The sequence below is a fragment of the Psittacula echo genome, assembly GCF_963264785.1.
Source record: "Psittacula echo genome assembly, chromosome: 4".
Lineage (NCBI taxonomy): Eukaryota > Metazoa > Chordata > Aves > Psittaciformes > Psittacidae > Psittacula > Psittacula echo.
The window spans coordinates 53,434,519-53,453,932 of NC_137738.1; the positions used below are offsets into that span (position 1 = coordinate 53,434,519).

The 19,414-nt window shown below is 39.1% G+C and overlaps 1 protein-coding gene across 1 annotated transcript in view; it reads left to right on the forward strand.

Annotated features, from left to right (window-relative positions):
- TRDN (triadin) overlaps nt 1-19,414 on the forward strand; it is a gene marked incomplete at both ends in the record, with an annotated part of 198,036 nt that overhangs the window by 80,690 nt on the left and 97,932 nt on the right. Inside the window, 3 exons of the mRNA XM_080615893.1 lie at nt 454-489; nt 1,519-1,581; nt 2,357-2,419. Of these exons, the coding sequence (XP_080472019.1) occupies nt 454-489; nt 1,519-1,581; nt 2,357-2,419 (162 nt within the window). The remainder of the gene's footprint in view (nt 1-453; nt 490-1,518; nt 1,582-2,356; nt 2,420-19,414) is intronic.

Here is a 19,414-nt window from a genome sequence, read left to right on the forward strand (position 1 = left end):
TTTGTGGTTTCAAGGCCAGTACTTTCAGGATTTCAGCAGGGAGAATTAAGCACACAGAACACTGGGAGAAACATTCTGTAAAATATATGCAAGGATTTTCTGGTTCATTTTGTCAAGACAATATCAAGGGAAACACATTAAACAAATCTGTTTAAAACAAGAACTAGAAAATGTCAAGATGAAGCTTAACATTGAACACTATTGTCAGAAGATCAGCAGAAACATGGTTTGAGGACACCCTGAATATTGGTAAATAAATACATTGCCTCACCTTAGGCAAAATAATTACTTATGAAACCACCATGACCAGACTGCAGAATTCATGTACTGTATGAAAATATCAATTTTTCTATCAAACATACATATATTTGGGTTTGGTTTAGCAAGCATGCTATGCAGTATTTCAATTAATCTTTGTTTTCATTACCTGTTTATATATATGTTTTCATGCAGAAGAAAAGTCTATTGCGGTAGCTAGAGGAGTAAAAAGTAAGTGTCTTCATTTTTTTTTTTATCTTCATGTTAATTTATGCACAGAATAATATCGTATTTGGTTCTTGTATCTGCTGGTTTCAGAAAATATTCCTATACCTTCATTTTTAAAGGAAAGAAAAGACTCTGCTTAAAGGCTTATGGCCCTATGTTTGTGCCATTTTGCATGGTAATAAAACCTGGTTTCTTATCCGCATTCATAACAGCAATATAGCACAAAGAGAAAACTATATTGCCACTAACTACATCAACACCCAAAGCCATGTAGCACAAACAGAAGGTAACAAATGTGGCTTTTTGTGGATGAGCAGTTAAAAAAACAATTAGAGTAGCTTTTCTTGTACTTGTGTATTCTTTCCCATCAAAATGGGGACTCATTTCCCAAAGGAAAAATAAGAATTAAAGCTTTTTCATTTCCTCTACTGAACTCTCAATGTTCTAACTAATAACATTCATAGAATAAGTAATTAAATTGTAGCTTTTAGTAAAAAAAGCAAAAACATCATCCTTATTTCTACTTTTATCCAATTAATTGACAAAATAGAGGCAGATGCTTTTAAAAGAACAAGTCATGTTCTTTTACAGATGATGCTTTAACTGCGGTTTTCCAAGAATAACAGAAATGCTGTAATTACAGTTTCAAAGTTTCAATTCATTAAAATTGTTTAAAACATATATATATGCAGGCTTTTCATGGCATTGTGCACTTAATCGCAGGTACCACTTTTGTGGTAGTTTTGCTGGCAATCAGTCAGATTTTATAAAAAAAGCAGAACAGGTGAATGGTTACTGAATCACCACACTAACTTTTAGTTACATCAGGTTAATGGGCATAATTGCTTGAATTAGTAATTACTTAAGTAATTATCTGGTGTATATACTGGTTTCTGTTTTATCCTTAGCACCGCATTCACCCTCTGACTTTCAAGCTGTTATTTGTGCATTTTGTGTATTTTATGTGTGTTTGTGTGCACATATTTATATTTATGTAAAATTAGTCATCTGAACTTCTCTTTCCTCTTTTAGAGAGAAAAGATGAAAAGAAAAAGACTGACGTAAAGAGGGCTACGATTGAAACTAAGAAGAAAGGTATGGTTTGGAAATGTTTCTTTCTGGCTTCATTCAGTTTTTGTTTCCACTCTTGGCTCAAATACCTTTTTTTTTTTAGGTTAAGCCTAATCTGATGTCTGATGTGTTCTGAGTCCAATATTTTCTAAATTCTTTTCCTGACAAATAAAAAGTTCTATTTGTTCCCCATCTATGGGCTTTTTTAAAAAAATAATGAAGCCCCTAGATATAGTAGGACATAGTGATACTGTCATACACAAAACTTACGAGAGACACACTCTGTCCGTGGCACATTACTTTCTGAATGTGAGGTAGCAGTATTTATTTATTTATTTTATAGAACTACAACCAAAACTTGTAGTGACCAAACTGCAAAGCTTTGATATCCATCTGAAAAAGAATCTGGATCATTCCTTCCCAGGAAGCACCTAAAATCCACTAAGGTCTTGCTTTCATGGGAAAATATTTATGTCATTCATTTTTAATGACCTCATTGCTACTCAAGCTTAAGCTTAAAGATATCACATTCACACACTGATGATTTTCACTGAGCTTTTGATGAATTATTAAGGGTTCAAATCATGCGTAGTTGATGCATAATGATTAATTTTCATTTTCAGTTATTGCTCTGTGGCTAGTTGGGTGCAAATGCTATAAGAGAATAATCTGAACTAAACTCCCAAATAAGTCACTATTTTTTTTCAGCATATGCCCACCAGGATTTGGCTGACTGCATATTTGAGTGCATCATTCAGAATTCTAACATATCAAATTACTTTCTTTAATTAAATCTTAGAAAAAGAAGGAAAAAAAGAGAAAGCTCATGAGAAGACAGATGTCCCTGAAAGTAAAAAAGCAGGTAAGAAATTGAAATCGGTCTTTCTCTGCAATAGCTATCTGACTATTTAGTGTGAGCACTTTCAGGTTTTAAGTATTTGAGATAGCGGCATCTGTAATTTATTATTATTTAAGAATCTAAGCTGGAGATAAATATCAAAGTATATTTATATATACGTGTGTGTGTACACACATGTAAAATGCTTTTAGTGTTTTATGCATATTATATGAATATATGCATTTGTGTATATGTAATACATGCAGTTTTCAATTCTGTGATCTTGCGATTTTTGCAAATACATAAGAAACACTGCTTTATCTTATATCTTAAATCAATCAGGAACATAAGTAGTTTCAGAGGGTGTATGGCATGGGAGGCCTGAAGGCAGCGCACAGATTTTTTTGATTAATTATTTCACAAATTCAGCTCATTTTAAGTAGTAAATGGTAATATCAACATATCAAACCACTTAATGTGATATAAAACAGTCATCTGTCTGAGCCTTTGCCCATGCCCAGAAAGCTGGGGTTTTTTTTTAATTTTAAAATAAAGTTATTAAATGTCCTGACGCTAATCAGTTGTGTTTCATGCTATTTAGCATAAAAAGATATTTTTTTCAAATATATTAGAAATTAACTTTTGGGTCTTGTTTGCACTAAAATTGTTGCAACTTTTCTGTCCTGTTATTTCAGTACATTTGCAAGTATGTTTAATGCAAAAAACCCAAACATATCTCCAGTAAGTAACACAGCCTGTGAAACTGTTTCATTAAAATGAAGTCTCATCAAAATCAAGGAGAAACAAAATGGTCAGTCTACTGGTTTGGTCATGATCTTAATGCCTAGAAGCACTGGTCCTACTTGCTACCTTGTCTGCAAGCTGTCAATTACTCAGATGAACCTTTCAGTAGACTAGAGTAATGCCTAAAACCATGGGGAGAGGTTTAAAATAGGATTGAAAGATTCAGAACTATAGTTTCTATGTCCTCAAGGCAAGCCTTGTGCTCTGCTATCTATTTATTAAAATCTGCTGAATTTTGTCAAAAGCTGAATGGATGTATGTCCCATTATTTACTAACACCATGGATTAGATACGCAAATTTCAATATGCAACTGGCTTCTTTGCCATCAAACTGTACGTGGTCTACATGAACTTTCCTATTCAAGCATTTATGGCTGGTAAGAAAATGTTAATTTATGTTTGGTGCAATATAAAAATACAGAGAATGACACAGAATACCTTGGAGTACTCTCCTGACAGCACCATATTTAAGTGTGCTTCAGTCTTTTATAGCAGGAAGTGGCACACTGGGAAAGGCATGGGGATGAAAGGGAATACTCTTTTCCAAGTTAAGTTGCATACTTAAATGTACAAACACAGATACAAAAGGAAAATATACTGACCACTCAAATATCTTTCCTAATTTTGTTCTGGTACTAAGCTTGTATTTCACTTGAGAATATAGAACTGTAAAAGATTACATTTTATGGCAGAGCTGCAACATAAAGTTATTAATATGTTCATCTCCACAAGCTGTTGCTAAATCCAGTGAGTCAACCTACCAATGCTAGAAAAACACAAATTGGACAAACCGAGACATCCGCACATTTCTGTCCCTTTTATTAGCTCTGTAGGTTGCTGCATTTTGAAGAGTTTACTAGCCTTTGTGTAAGAGGATGGTAATCCATAATATATTCTAGCTACACCTGTTGCTGTTATTCCTCATTCAGCTTGAATGCATTCAGCTTTGAATGCATGTATACTTTCTAGCTTTGATTGGCAGCACCTATTGTTATCCCTAAAAGGTTTTAAGCCTGAAATAATTGCCACATTTGATCAACAGAATAGCAGTGCATAGCCCAGTTTTGAAATGATGCTCCTTAATGTCTGATAGTATTTATATGCCTTGGCCAAACACAGCAAATGAACCTCAGAGAGCTTAAATCAGCAGCGTAGATAAGCATCCAAAAAGCAAGACTTTAGGAACAGCTTCCAATTTTCCTACCTTTTTCCATTAAAAGTCTAGGCTGCTGTATTAAAATTCTCACCCTGGTTTTTTTAATCCTCCCATTACCTCTGGCTGCCTCTGATTTGTGTCTCATTTTCTTCCCCTAAACTTCGGCATCCCTGAAGCCGAGGTGCGCATGCGCCATGCTGCCTTCTCACTGCCACCAGCACCCATCACCATACCAGCAGGCAGCTCCTTCTGCCACAAGCTGGCTGCCTGGCACCCCAGTCCCACTTCTGCTCCTCACCCTCACATACCTCCTCCCAGATGACTCACCTCTGACAGAAGGTCTATTAACCAGGTTTTCCCCATGGAAGAATGGTGGTGTATACAGACTGTCAAACACAAAAGAGAGAGAGAAGGAGATGCTCCAAAAGCATGAGGTGATAAAAACATCTTCAAAATAATGCTCTGAGAGCAACACTTTCCTCTATTCCTCTCCATCTCTATTCCTTTAACAACAAATGCTTATGATTGCAAATACAGACTATTTTTGCTGATTAATATTTTAGATTACCCCTATTGCCCAAGAGAAAATTTTATCTCTGATGTTACAAGAATGGAGCTTTTTATAGCTCTCTATTAACTGCATCCCTGTGATGTATTTGTTTATTTGCACGCTAGCTCACTTTCCTCTGTTCCTCTGTTCCTCCATTCCTCTCTCTCTCTCTCTCCCTCTTTTGGCTGCTGCAGAGGAGCAAGAGCCATCTAATGTGAAATGTTCTCAGTCTTTAGTACAGAGTGAACTCTATGATTCTTAATTAGTTTTTAAAAATGCATTGTAGATAAAACCGCATTAATCTTCTGACCTTCAGCTAGTACAGAAACATTGTTTAATTGTCCTGAAAAATAGATAATTCCATTGTTACAAACTCAGATATCTTGCTTAAACAAACATTATTGTCAGACACAAGGGCTGGCACAGTCACACTTCAAAACATTTTACAAAAATCTGTCTAGTACTCTGGATAAAGAAGGAGCTATATTTCCAAATCTCCATGAAGGGAAATGCTGAGCCTCAGCGGAGACAACCTCTTGCTAGGACAAAGCTCCCAGTGGTTGGGACACATCATCTTGGAGGGGTCCAGCCTGCAATCTGAGAAAAGAGACCCTCTCTGTCAAAGCTTCAGTGCCCAGCCTTACATGAAAATGAATATGCAGAGACTGGTATTCTCACGTACTCATAGGTTGCTTGCAGACTGTTTCCTGGTGGTCCCTTTCTCAGAGTCTCAATAGTTTTCAGGTTCTCTGCTGCTTCTTGTAACAGCTTTCCTAAAAATTCATGAAGTTCACACACATCCTGTGTGTTTAAGTTTGATGGCTGCAAATTCCTTTCGCACTTTGTTTTGGTTCTCACAACAAATAACATAGGTAATAAATGAGCTTATAAAGCAATGAAAATGTCACCCTGGATCATCACACCATTTCCTAACTAAAGCTCTGCTCAGCTGTCGTTGATGGTTTTGCCTTCCTGTTATTGCTGCATAATTTCAAATAATAATGGTAATAAAAATACCTAGGTCTTGTGCACCATTTTTTATGATATGACTTAGAATGACTTTAGGAAGATAGTCAGTGCCTTCTCCTCCACTTTCTACACAAGGCAGTTTAGGTACAGGCATGTCTACCAGGCCATCTGTTTGTAAGGCTAGCTGGGTTAAGGATCCCAAACTTCTATATACTTTCATTATTTCCCTAATGCAAACCCAGGACACCAACCAGTGCAAATGATGTTTAGGAAGAAAATGGTTTTGATTAAAAACATACAGCCTGATCTGCTGGACAAATGTTCAAGAATCCCTAAGTGCTGACCCTCTGCAACAAACGTTTTGATGTTGACAAAACCAGATACCTCCCCAAGCAGTTCTGCTAGGAGACATAAAATATGTCAAGGCCCTGGTGTGCAGATCCACTGACCACAGATCAGGGAGAATGATCTGACTTGTGTTTTGTTGTGTTGGTACAGGCATGCTCCCAACAAAACATCCAAGCCTTTCTAAGGACCATTGAAATCCCTACCTAAATCAGGGAGCTGGGTTGTAGTGGTTGCACATCCACTTTGTTGTGGATGCATCTTTCATAGAATCATAGAATCATAGTATCATTTAGGTTGGAAAAGAACTTGAAGATGGAGTCCAACCATGAATGTAACACTGCTGAAATCACCACTAAACCATGTCCCTAAGCGCAACATGTACAAGTCTTTTAAATACCTTCAAGGATAGTGAATCCATCACTTCCCTGGGAGCCTGCTCCAGTGCTTGACAACTTTTTGGTGAAGAGATTTTTCTTAATATCCAATTTAAGCCTCCCCTGGCACAACTTGAGGCCATTTCCTCTTGTGCTATCACTTGTTGCTTGAGAAAAGAGACCAACCTGCACCTCGCTACAACCTCCCTTCAGACAGTCGAAGCGAGTGATAAGGTCTTCCCTCAGCTTTCTTTTCTCCAGCTAAACAACCCCAGTTCCCTCAACTGTTGCTCGTAAGACTTATTCCCCAGACCCTTAGCCAGCTTCATTGCACTTCATTGCTATGCACTCCAGCACCTCAATGTCTTTCTTGCAGTGAGAGGCCCAGAACTGAACACAGTATTCGAGGTGTGGCCTCACCAGTGCTGAGTACAAGGGGATGATCACTGCCCTGGCCCTGCTGGCCACACTATTGCTGATACAGGCCAGGATGCCTGTTGGCCTTCTTGGCTGCCTGGGCACAAGCTGGTCATGTTCAGTCGGCTGCTGACCAACACCCCCAGGTTCTTTTCCACCAAGCAGCTTTCCAGACACTCTTCCCCAAGCCCTGAGCATTGCATGGGGTTGCTGTGGCCCAGATGCAGGACCTGGCACTTTGCCTTGTTGAACCTCATGCCACTGGCCTTGGCCTATCTGTCTAGTCTGTCCAGATCTCTCTGCAGAGCGTTTCTACCCTCACAGAGACCAATGCTCCAACTTGGTGTTGCTTACAAACTTACTGAGAGTGTAATTGATCCCCTCATCCAAATCTTTGATGAAGATAGGAATATGATAAAGATATATCTAGGATGCATAATAGCATGTCACATGTTTTATAACACACAGTGTTAGCAGAGAATGGGAGTGGTGATGCCTCTTTAGCTATCAAAGAAAATCTTTGCCTCCTGAACAAGAAAAGTCTCGGGGGGTTAAAGTTATAAACACTGATGTACACTGTAAAGTTGTCACTGTAACAATAACGAAAAAATAATTATAAACATTAATCTTAGATATAAAAACTGAAAACAGTACTTTATGACTACCACAGAACTAAGTTAACCAGGTTATTCTTGCTATACTGTCACCCAGTGAGATCATGTAGCTAGAAGGAAACTTTACGTTCAATCCCATTTTAGAGAAGGTACTTTATAGTACTACGTAGGCAGAACAGAGTGGAGGTGATCAAGCAACGGCAAATAAGACCTACCAGGTTCCAGTCATTTTTCCCATGGGTTGGTCACAGATGCAATGATTTAATAGGAAATTGAGAAAAAAGACCATTTTATGCACCAACTTGTATTCTTTGTTATTGTGCTCTAAACAGACAGGAAGACAAATTCTGCTGATCATTTTTTAATTCCTGATCTGAACTACAACAACAAAAAAATCCATTTGATTTTGTGACTTACTTGGCTCAACCATTCCCAACGTAGTCTTTATATTAATTCTTCCATTACAATAAAAGAACAACTACTGACACCTGGTGGCCAATTACCTTTTTCTTTTTTTCTATACACGCAGGGTATTTTGTTGCTTGCTTTTAAATGTGGCAATTTAAAGAGTTTGATGATGAAATGATGATCCTGCTACTTATTTCCTCACACTCCTATTGCTGTCATGACTAATAAGATAGAATGTCATCCAAATGTAACACTATTCTCAGAAGAAACATTTTGGAATAACAGTACTTTCAGCACTGTCAGAAAAGTCAAAATTAATTAAAATATACCTTATGACATAAATTTATAATAAAAAAAAACTTGGCATATCCACTGATCTAGACTAGATGCACACCATGTTGCCTGAAATGTTTTGGGTTGATCTGTCTGTAATAGATTGAATGCTTCATCTTGGATCCAAATGTTAATCCCAGATCTTTTTCTGAGGAGCAAATGGGTTGTGCTTGCACACATTTGTAGGAAGGCATCTCTCTTGTCTCTCAAGAGCAGGGTTTGAAACTCTTCACCCTGCCCTGCCCACTCCCAGGAATGTATTTCCAACTAGGAAATAACTGAAGTGCTGACAGCTTTCAGCAGCCCAGCTTGGGCACTGCCATGTGTCTCATGTTCCCTTAATGTGAGATATGTCACACAATAGATGTCAGCAGATGGGAGTGTGATGGGTACTTTTAGAAGAATCCATTGGCAGACCTGAAAGGGCCAAGTAGGTGTAGAGGACGTTTCAATTTAGGCCACTTACAACAGCAAATTGAACTTGTGAAGCCAGAACAAGAGAGCCAATGGTATTTTGGAAGTGACTGGTCACATACAGAAAACAAAATATGTTTATTCCTTAATTTTCTTGTGGCTTATTAGACAAAATAATAAGAAAAGAGAAAAACTGGAAGCCTGTTTTGGGGTGGCTGCCTCAAAATGTATAAGGTAGGAGTTTTGAGGGGTAGAACCCTTTGTCACTGTTTCTTTGTTTAGTGCAAAAAAGACTCTGTATTGGGTTGACCCTGGCCAGCAGCTGAAAACCCACACAGACACTCATTCGTTCCCCACCCACCAGTGGAACGGGGGAGAGAAAAGGGATATCAAAAGTGAGAAAACTTGTGGGTTGACACAAAGCTTAATAAGTGAACGAAAGAGGAAAAAATAAAGTTATGCAGTTGCAATGGCTCATCACCTCTCACAAGCAGACCAATTCCCAGTCAGTATGAGCAACATCCACTCTTCCTCTCTACCCTCAGTTTTTATTTCTGAGCTTGACATTATATGGTACTGAATATCCCTTCAGCAAACTTGGGTCAGCTGTCCCAGCTGTGTCCCCTCTTAACCTCTTCCTAGCTTGGTAGGGGCAGGTAGAGTAGGAAAAAGAAAAAGCCTTGGTGGTGCATAAGCACTGCTCAGCAATAACCAAAATGGATATGTGAACAATTTTAGAGCCATGCATCCAAAGCACAGCACCATATAGGTTGCTATGTAGAAAGCTAACTCAATTCCAGACAGTACAGGAACCTATAATTCATGTTTATTTGCATCTAGGTTTAGAAAGGTTAGAAATTTAGTAACAGAAATAATAAGCAATGAGTTGCCTAGAGATTCCTCATAAAGACAAATGTATAAGGGCAATAATTAAGGAAGCGTAGTGTGTTACAAGTTGAGAGCAAATTCAGGAACAAATCATATTAAAACACTCACACAAAAAAAAAGGAAAATCAAGTTATAGACCTTAGAACTCTATGATCTAGGGTTTTACTTATCAATATTCTTTTTACATCTTTCTCTGCTAGACTGTTAATCCACTTGTACATTTGGCTTGCAGTTTGTACAACCGTTAGCAAAGACCCTGGCTCTGGTCTCATCCTAACCTTGATTTCAATTAGTAATATGATTCTATGAACCAATGCCCATACACCAAAGCCTAGAAAACACATTTAGTTTTCCCAGCTGGCTGAATAGAGCTTCAGATTTTTTCTCTTGTACTACAGGCTGACTCATTCCTGACTAATCTTGCTCATGACACTATTATGCGTGTCAGATCCAACCTGATTTTTTATTTCGTATTCCTCCTCTCCTGGATCCTATTCATAACTCAGCTGCTGTTTCCTCATATTTTTGCATTAGTAGATGCTTCTGCTTTCAAACAAAAGCTATGCAGTCAGCCTTCAGTACAGGTTGCATTTACTAACCAGGAGAAATGCTGGATTAGAATTCCTACGCAGTTACTAGCAGGTGATATTACTCACTCTTCTTTCTCTGACATAGACAGGGTTTAGACTTGACTTTGAGAAAAATTTCCTGTTTGCTGGTCTTTGTATAACAAAATCACAGAAAGTGGAGATGGAAATGACCTACTAGGTCATCTAATCCTTCCTTCTGGCAATGCAGGATAATTCCTTACAGAATGTCTTCAAGTGTTTTATCCAGTTGAGTTTTAAATGTCTGATGTAACTAGGCCTCCATCAATTCCCACAGAAGATTATTCTACAACTTAATAGATCTCCCAGTTAAGAAGCATTTCATTCCATTACGCCTAAATTTTCGTTTGCTTAATTTTATCCCATTACTCAGAGTTATATTCTCTTCTGACACTCAAATACAGTCTTTCTAACCTCAGGGCCCAATTCCCTACTGCCTCATGTGTTATATTGCCACTTACATTTACATCTGGAAAGTAGCTTTAAAATTGACAAGGTGAATGGCAAATTCATATTTTTTCATACAGCCATAACATCATAAATCTAGCAACAGGGAACACAGACCATGACCACGTTTCGCCTGTGTACAAGGCACTGGAGTGACTAGGACATGCATATCAATACAGTGTCCAAATAAGAGAAAGAACAGAAAAAAAGTAATTAGAATTCTTTACAAATTAAGGATTTTCTTCACAGAGAAAAATAGAGTATTCTATTAATCTCATCAGAAAGAGGTGACTTTGTTATTGTGGATACTAAGTACCTTCACAGGGGAAACAGACAAACCCCACAAAAACCAAAACCCAAAAAAAAAAAAAATGTTTCTCTCTACTATAGCTCCCTTTAACCTCATAGGAAAATAACATGAATGAATGTCTGGGAGCTGAATTGAGTCCAGACTGAAAATGAGATACATTTTCTTAACACTAAGAGTGATAAACTACCACAGCACAGGGTGTATATTTCTTTCCCTGATGTCTGCAGAAGATGATTGTTTACCTAATGGAAGATACACATCTGTTGAAAAGGTGCCTAGTTGAAATATAGGAGTCTTTGACACCAGTATTGAACTAGATAACCCAATGGTGTGTTCTAGCCTTGGACATTATGGAGGTATATCCTCAGAGATACACAAGATAAGCTAAAACAGAATGCTGTGGAGAGTCAGTGAAGAAATGCAGCTGAAGACAACTGTCTTGCAGGTTCGTTGGAAAAACAGAAATTCCTTTCTGTGTTATTTTTATAAGCCTTTGTAGGCTGAACATGTGACTGGTAATCATCCTCTAAGTGTTCTGTCTTCCATGGAAAATAGAAAGCTTGTTTTTCTAACAAATATTTCTAGAAATAATTAAGAGGCAGATATGGCTACTTAGTAAAAATCAAATTGTACCTCCTGAAACAGATAAAACAGGTAAAACCAGAATAAAAACAGGGTCACAGCAAGGAACAAGGGAAAAATTCAGAAAACTAGAGATGCAAACACAGCAGAAAAGCAATTCCCATGGTCTCCATGTGACTGACTGTTAAGGGACTCTGCTCCTGAAACAAGACAAAAGGCAGCTCAAATATGTCCTATACTGAAAGTTTCAAAGCACTCAGTGGAATTTGAATTCCATGTTCCATCATCAGCAGTGATTGACAACACGATTTCAAAGATATTTAGATGTCTAAAGATGTAGCATGGCACCTGGTGGGATCTATAAGCATGTCAAAGTAGGCCAGGCGCATAACTGCCATTGATTTTCTGACAGAACTGAGCTCCTAAACAGCTCTACCACTTTTGAAAATGGACAGGGGCTGCAAGGTCACTGTGCTGTTTCTGAAAATATTATCTGTTATTGCCTGTAGAAAGAGTTCTTCAGCTGGGAATGGTAACATCATTTATACCAAGACCAAATCAAACACTTATGCCCTTTTAGGACACGGTTAGGGTTCAGTATTCAAGAACTAGAAATCAGGTAAAATGCAAAGAGGTAAAGAATTAGAAACAAGTTTTTCCTGCCTTCCCTTTGTCTCTCACTTTACCTCAACAGCTGACTCAGTGTAAGACAAACTCTTCATTGCGCTTGATGTTGCAACTCTGAGGTGAAAGACTGACCTCCTCTTTCATTTAGCATGAATCTGCTTTAGAGGAAACTCTTTCTCCCTTCCTGTCCTTGTTCAGTTCCATGTATTGTTCTCATGGGGGACTTCAACCTCCCTGACATCTGTTGGAGTGAAGGTACGGCCCAGCACAAGCAATCCAGGAGGTTTCTTGATTTTGTGGCAGACAAATTCCTTCTGCAAGTAATAGAGGAGCCGACAAGGAGAAGTGCCATGCTTGACCTTGTGCTCATCAACAGGGAAGGGCTCATTGGAAAAGTGGCACTCCAGGGCAGCCTTGGATGCAGCAATCATGAGATGGTCAAATTCAAGATCCTCAGGACAGTGAGAAGATCCTGCAGCAAGCTCACTGCCCTGGACTTCAAGAGAGCAGACTTTGGCCTCTTCAGGAACCTGCTTAGTAAGGTTCCATTGGATAAAGCCCTAGAGGGCAGGGGGGCCCAAGACTGTTGGTTGATATTCAAGGATCACCTGCTCCAAGCTCAGGAGTGTTGCATCCCAACTAGAAGGAAGTGCAGCAGGAGGGACAGGAGACCTCCTTGGATGGATAAGGAGCTGCTCGGGAAAATTCGAAGCAAAAAAGAGGCTTATAAAAGGTGGAAGCAAGGACAGGAGGGCTGGGAAGAATACAGGGATGTTGTCTGGGAAGCTAGGGACCAGGTGAGGAAAGCTAAGGCCCAGTTAGAATTAAATCTGGCTAGGGATGTTAAGGATAACAAAAAGGGATTCTATAGGTACGTAGCGAATAAAAGACAGACTAGGGACAATATAGGCCCCCTCCGGAAGATATCAGGAGAAATGGCTACCCTGGATTTGGAGAAGGCTGAGGTTCTTAATGACTTCTTTGCCTCAGCCTTCACTGGCAAAGGCTCTGACTGCACCACCCAAGTCTTGGAAGGTTGACACAGGGACTGTGAGAATGAAGACCTTAGGCCCACTGTAGGAGAGGATCTGGTTTGAGACCATCTTAAAAACCTAAACGTGCACAAGCCCATGGGACGTGAAGAAATCCATCCACGGGTCCTGAAGGAGCTGGCGAATGAAGTTGCTAAGCCACGAGCCATCATATTTGAAAAATCATGGCAGTCAGGTGAAGTTCCTGACAACTGGAAAAAAGGAAATATAACCCCCATTTTCAAGAAGGGGAAAATGGATGACCCAGGGAATTACAGACCAGTCAGTCTCACCTCTGTGCCTGGCAAAATCTTGGAGCAGATTCTCCTGGAAGGCATGCTAAGGCACGTGAAAAACAAGGAGGTGGTTGGTGACAGCCAGCATGGCTTCACTAAGGGGAAATCCTGCCTGACCAATTTGGTGGCCTTCTATGATGGGGCTACGGAACTGATGGACAGGGGCAGAGCAGTTGATGTCATCTACCTGGACTTGTGCAAAGCACTCGACACTGTTCCACACAACATCCTTGTCTCTAAATTGGAGAGACATCAATTTGATGGATGGACCGTTCAGTGGATTAAGAACTGGCTGGATGGCCGCACACAAAGAGTTGTGGTCAACGGCTCATTGTCCGGCTGGAGACCAGTAACGAGTGGTGTCCCTCAGGGATCAGTGTTGGGACTGGTCTTGTCAACATCTATGTTGGTGACATGGACAGTGGGATTGAGTGCACCCTCAGCAAGTTTGCCGATGATACCAAGCTGTGTGGTTCGGTTGATATGCTGCAGGGAAGGGATGCCATCCTGAGGGACCTCAACACAGTTGTGAGTTGGGCTGATGACAACCTTATGAAGTTTAACCATGCCAAGTGCAAGGTCCTACACCTGGGTCAGAGCAATCCCAGGAACAGGTACAGGCTGGGCAGAGAAGAGATTCAGAGCAGCCCTGAGGAGAAGGACTTGGAGGTGTTGGTGTATGAGAAAATGAACATGAGCCAGCAGTGTGCGCTCACAGCCCAGAAAGCCAACCGTATCCTGGGCTGCATCAAAAGGAGCGTGACCAGCAGGTCAAAGGAGGTGATCCTGCCTCTCTGCTGTTGTGAGACCTCACTTGGAGTATTGTGTGCAGTTCTCGTGTCCTCAACATAAAAAGGACATGGAACTGTTGGAAAAAGTTCAGAGGAGGGCCACGAGGATGATCAGGGGACTGGAGCACCATATGGAGATAGGCTGAAAAAGCTGGGGCTGTTCAGACCATAGAAGAAGCAGGCTGCGTGGAGACCTCATAGCAGCCTTCCAGTATCTGAAGGGGGTCTACAAGGATGCTGGAGAGGGACTCTTCATAAGGGACTGTAGTGACACAGGACAAGGGGTAACGGGTTCAAACTTAAACAGGGGAAGTTTAGATTGGATATAAAGAAGGAATTCTTTACTGAGAGGGTGGTGAGGCACTGGAATGGGTTGCCCTGGGAAGGTTGTGAAGGCTTCATCCTTGGTGGTGTTCAAGGCCAGGTTGGACAGAGCCTTGTGTGGCATGGTTTAGTGTGAGGTGTCCCTGCCCATGGTAGTGGGGTTGGAACTTGATGATCTTAAGGTCCTTTCCAACCCTAACTATTCTATGATTCTAAGAAAACTCTAGAAGAGAAGGTGGTGAATATTCCCTGAGGTGCCTGCTCTGTACATGAAATGTTAGCAGCAGATGAATAAGCTTTAAGCAAATTCTAATGGCCTCTTTGCTAACTATTGTGAGTTGAGTGCTTTCAAGGCTATGCTGAGTATTACTCAAGCCAGGCCTGCTTCTTTGTGTTCGCTCTTTTCCATTTTTGCACAAAACAGGGAGTGATGTGTGAAAGGCAAATGGTGAATGACAGTGGTAAAATCTGACTGGCAAAGAACTAGAAATGTCAACTCTTTAATAAATACAGAGAAAAGGGAAAAGGCTTGGGTTTGTACTACAAAGTCCCTTTTTGATGAGGTGGCAAGAGAATCTTCTTTGAACAAAGCACAGAAGTCAGTGTCTGACAGGCAATCTTTTCTGACACTGCATTGCCACTCTTGTAAAGAACTTTTTAGAGAAGTGTGATACTAGAAATAATCAGGTTTGAAGGTGGTATATATTCTATCTAAAGTCCACAAGGTAACCAAATAATCAGTTTGCATTTGGACTTTCAGATATATAGAATGAACTAGCTGTGCTGTGCAACCAGCTGGGTGGCATAGCTTTAATTAAAGAATCTAATTTATTGCATCAATCCTGTTTATGTTGGTCTGGGGATTAATGTAATGTTTATTTTTCCAGTCACATCCAGAAATAACAGGATTAGAATATGCTTATGCCTCAAACAACACAAAGTTAATCTGTTTAAGGAAGGAAAACAGTTCTGTGCCCTCAAAATAAGATGTATATCTGAGTCAGTAGGCCTGATATTTGGGATAATTATTCTATGTGAAACATCCATCCACAGGCACACCAGCCAGGATGTGATGACATATCTAGGCAGTAGTATGTATTTTCTGCTGTCACTTAGTAAACAAGTTCAAGGCTTGACCCACAGCTAAATAAAGTTAATAGCAATCTTAGGAGTTTGGGATCAGACTGATGTTCTTTCCTGTATTTCCTTTGCACTTAAAAAGAAAAGGCAAATTTTCCCTTAACTTTGAACTGAAGTTTTAAAAGCTTTTACTAAGTTTTAATGAATACATATTTGATAAAGACTGCCATGTCACTTATTTGAAAGTATACTTCAGTCTTTTGGATGCCTTTCCCCTAGAAAGCTTCATAGACCAGAGGCATTCCTGACTTACAATACGGCATCCTTTACGCTTCACTCTTAGTTACAATTGTTTAACCTTTCAGTAAATATTACCCAATAGCCATACTTGTTCTCTTTTTCAAGCAGAGCCAACTTTGTGGCTTTGCTATAGGTAACTCAGAGATACTGTCAGATGAAGTATTATTGAATGATTGGCATAATAGAATGGGCAGCTTTTCTTAAGCAGAAGACCTATGCATAGCTGTGGTTATAACTGCATTGATTTTTAGCTTGATTGCAGTAGGTACTGCATGAGGTTGCTTGCTCATAGATTTTGCTTCACTTATGAGAGTGTGTCTCACCTATAAAGATGAACGGATGGACGTCACATTATTCAAGATCTCCCTTTTAACAGAGTGAGAAATCTGACTGTATCTGAGTTCAGAAGAACAGGAAGTGTCTTCATCCTAGTGATAATGTCTACAGATGCCATCTGTACATCCTGCTGTCTTACAAAAAGAAATTGATATGTGTCGAGAAATACAGAAAGAGATATCAAGGGATGCTTGGCATGCATACACTTAACAAAGCCTATTCTGGCTACAAAAAAAAAAATCTTCTTATGCTTCATTCAACAAGTATTGGTGCTGAGCTTTCTTAAGAATGATGTAGACACTATATCCCCCATAATTTTTCAAGAAATATAAAAAATTATGAAGCAGCCTTTCAGCTATTATATTTATGCTAATACAACGGACAGTTTATTTCAGAAAAAGATTTAATTCTTAAATTTTAGGAATTTATGTTATTACCTGCACTTACAACACAGAAAAATATTTCCTTTTCCCTGAACAACTGCAGCTTGTGTAATTAACTGCACTTAGAGCTTCCTCTATGTAGGTGACTGTGATCTCTCATCATGCTTGAAAGTTTTGCTTTCTTAAACCACTCCTGATGAATGCAGAAGGCAATGGAACATGTTTCCACCTGCTCTGCAGTGGGGGAGACTGAATCCATTTCAGCAATTACAAAGTAGAAAGGAGAAATCACTAATTAGTGGAACTATGAATCACTGATACAGTTGAAATTAGCCATTCCCAAAGTGCAGGCTGTTTCTTACAAGTGTAGCTGAATCACTTGTTTGCTTACATCCCTCTCTACTCACTTTTTTTTTTTTTTCTCTATTGAACTTTTTTTAATGATCTTGGGAAATCTGTTTAAGGTAATATTTAGTATTTCAGCCACACACATTGCCACTCAACTTTCTGGAAACCTTTGTTGGCTTTAGGTTACTACCTGCCTCTGCTGCTCTGCTGCTCAGGGCTTAGAGGCCCTCGATGGCTGCACATAATATAATGCTTCTTTGTAAACATGATGGACATAGTAGAGGCAGCACGGTGGGGAAGCAACACATGCAAGGGCTGATGATGATAAGGGACTTGGAGATGCCAAAGAAATTAAAAAATTATCAAAAAGCTTGTGAGTAGGAAGAAAATAGAGACAATGTGAGGAGAAATGACACCCTTCACAGAGAGTGAAAGGAAATGCTTGAATATTTTTCCTGCTTCAATGGAAAATAATCTGTCAAAATTTTAGAGTACTATCACCAATTGACTATTGTAATAATAACAGAAGAATGTTAGTTAGCTAGTTTTTCATAGTCCTAAATTCTTATAACCCCTTTGTATCCCACACTGGTTATCAGCATCTTTTGAGACTTGTTTGTTATAATCCAGTCTCGTGTTGCTTGAGGAAACTTGATTTTACCTCCCAGAAGCTCCACTTTCTTCCACTTTCACCCAGCAACAGTAATGCCATCTGCGGTTTCCCTTCACTTCATGTCCTATAGCCTGGAGAGGTTTCAACACAAAACCTGCAATCTGGGATTCAAGGCTTACTGGCCTCTGCCAATAAATTTTCCTGTTATGCCCAAATGACTCTCAAATGATCTAGATAAACCCTGGTCAAGGGATTTATTGCTGTCACCAAATGGGTCAAGGGAACAGCTCTGAAGCAGCAGTGACACAGTATCTTGCTTTTCCTCATGCACATCTTCGGCCTCACTAGTATAGTGAGAAGCCTTTTTAAGGCTCACTAAGAAGTGATATTTTGGAAAGGCAAAAGAAGTTTTGTCAGTAGTTGTCACAGAACATATGGCAATATCATGCTCAATGATTAAGACAAGGAATAAAATCAAGTGTTATTCCAAACACAGAATTTTCCATGTGGGAGAAATGTTGTTATTTCTGAACAGCTCTTTAATGCCAATGTCAAATTTTAGGGTTTGGGGAAAATATGTTAAAAAAGTAAATCTTACATTAGTATGAGCAGTTTTGATAGAGCCTTCCTAGATTCTAAGCTCACTGAAAAGAACAATATTGTTTTAACTCCCTGTAATATGACTTTTTTTAATTTTTTATTGCTAAATGGAAACATTACAATAGAAAGTGTGGGCATTCTGATAAAATGCCCCTATATGTGGGCATCTGCTGTTCCAGAAGAGTCTGAAATAAAAATATAAAATCCTCCCAAACGTCTTGAGATGTGGTAAGATGATGGTTATTTCAGGAATGCCACACAATTAGTGTGAAATTATCAAAAATAGTATAAATGGACAAGGAAGTCGTTAACACATTCTTAAAGACAGTTTTGAACTGAACACTTCTCAGAATGGTGGAATATTAGCTGAAATAAATACAGTTTTGTGGAAATAAGTTTTAAGAACTCCAGGTAAATAACAATAATAATAATAAAAAAATGCTATTGCACAGTATATTTCAATAGAGTTTGAAAATGCTTGTTTAATTATTGTATGTTCAACAGCAGTTCGTTTTTCATAATGCTTAGCTGTCTGGGGTGTCTTGCTTTTTTACCGCTGTAAATCACATTAGCTGCAAATCTTGCTACTTAATAAATTGTTTTTAAATTCTGGTACATCTGCTAGCTTGGGAGCAGACTGTGCTGAAACTGGTCTCTAGGCGACTTTAACTATGTTTTTCATCCACATGATGGAAGTTCTCAGCCATCAGATGCCACCTGCTATCATTTTTATTTCCACTCTTGTGAACTTTTTTTGGGGAACCAAAGGGAACATTAGCAGTCATACTTGTAAGGTACATTGTCTTAAAAGCTCTGTAGTTGTATTTCATTTACAGAGCCAGAACTGAAACATGCTTTCTGTTGTGCTTTGGTCAGTAATAACAACCAGAAGCCTCTTTCTTTTCTGGACAGCCAGCACAATTTTGACTTCAAGACACCGGAAAAATATAATTTCAACTTTCAACATAATTCTTTCTTGTTCTTGGTTTCTGCTCATTTTTCTGCCCTCTTCTCCTTCTCTCACTTTTATTTAAAAGAAGAACTGAAAACCTAAGTCAAAATACACAG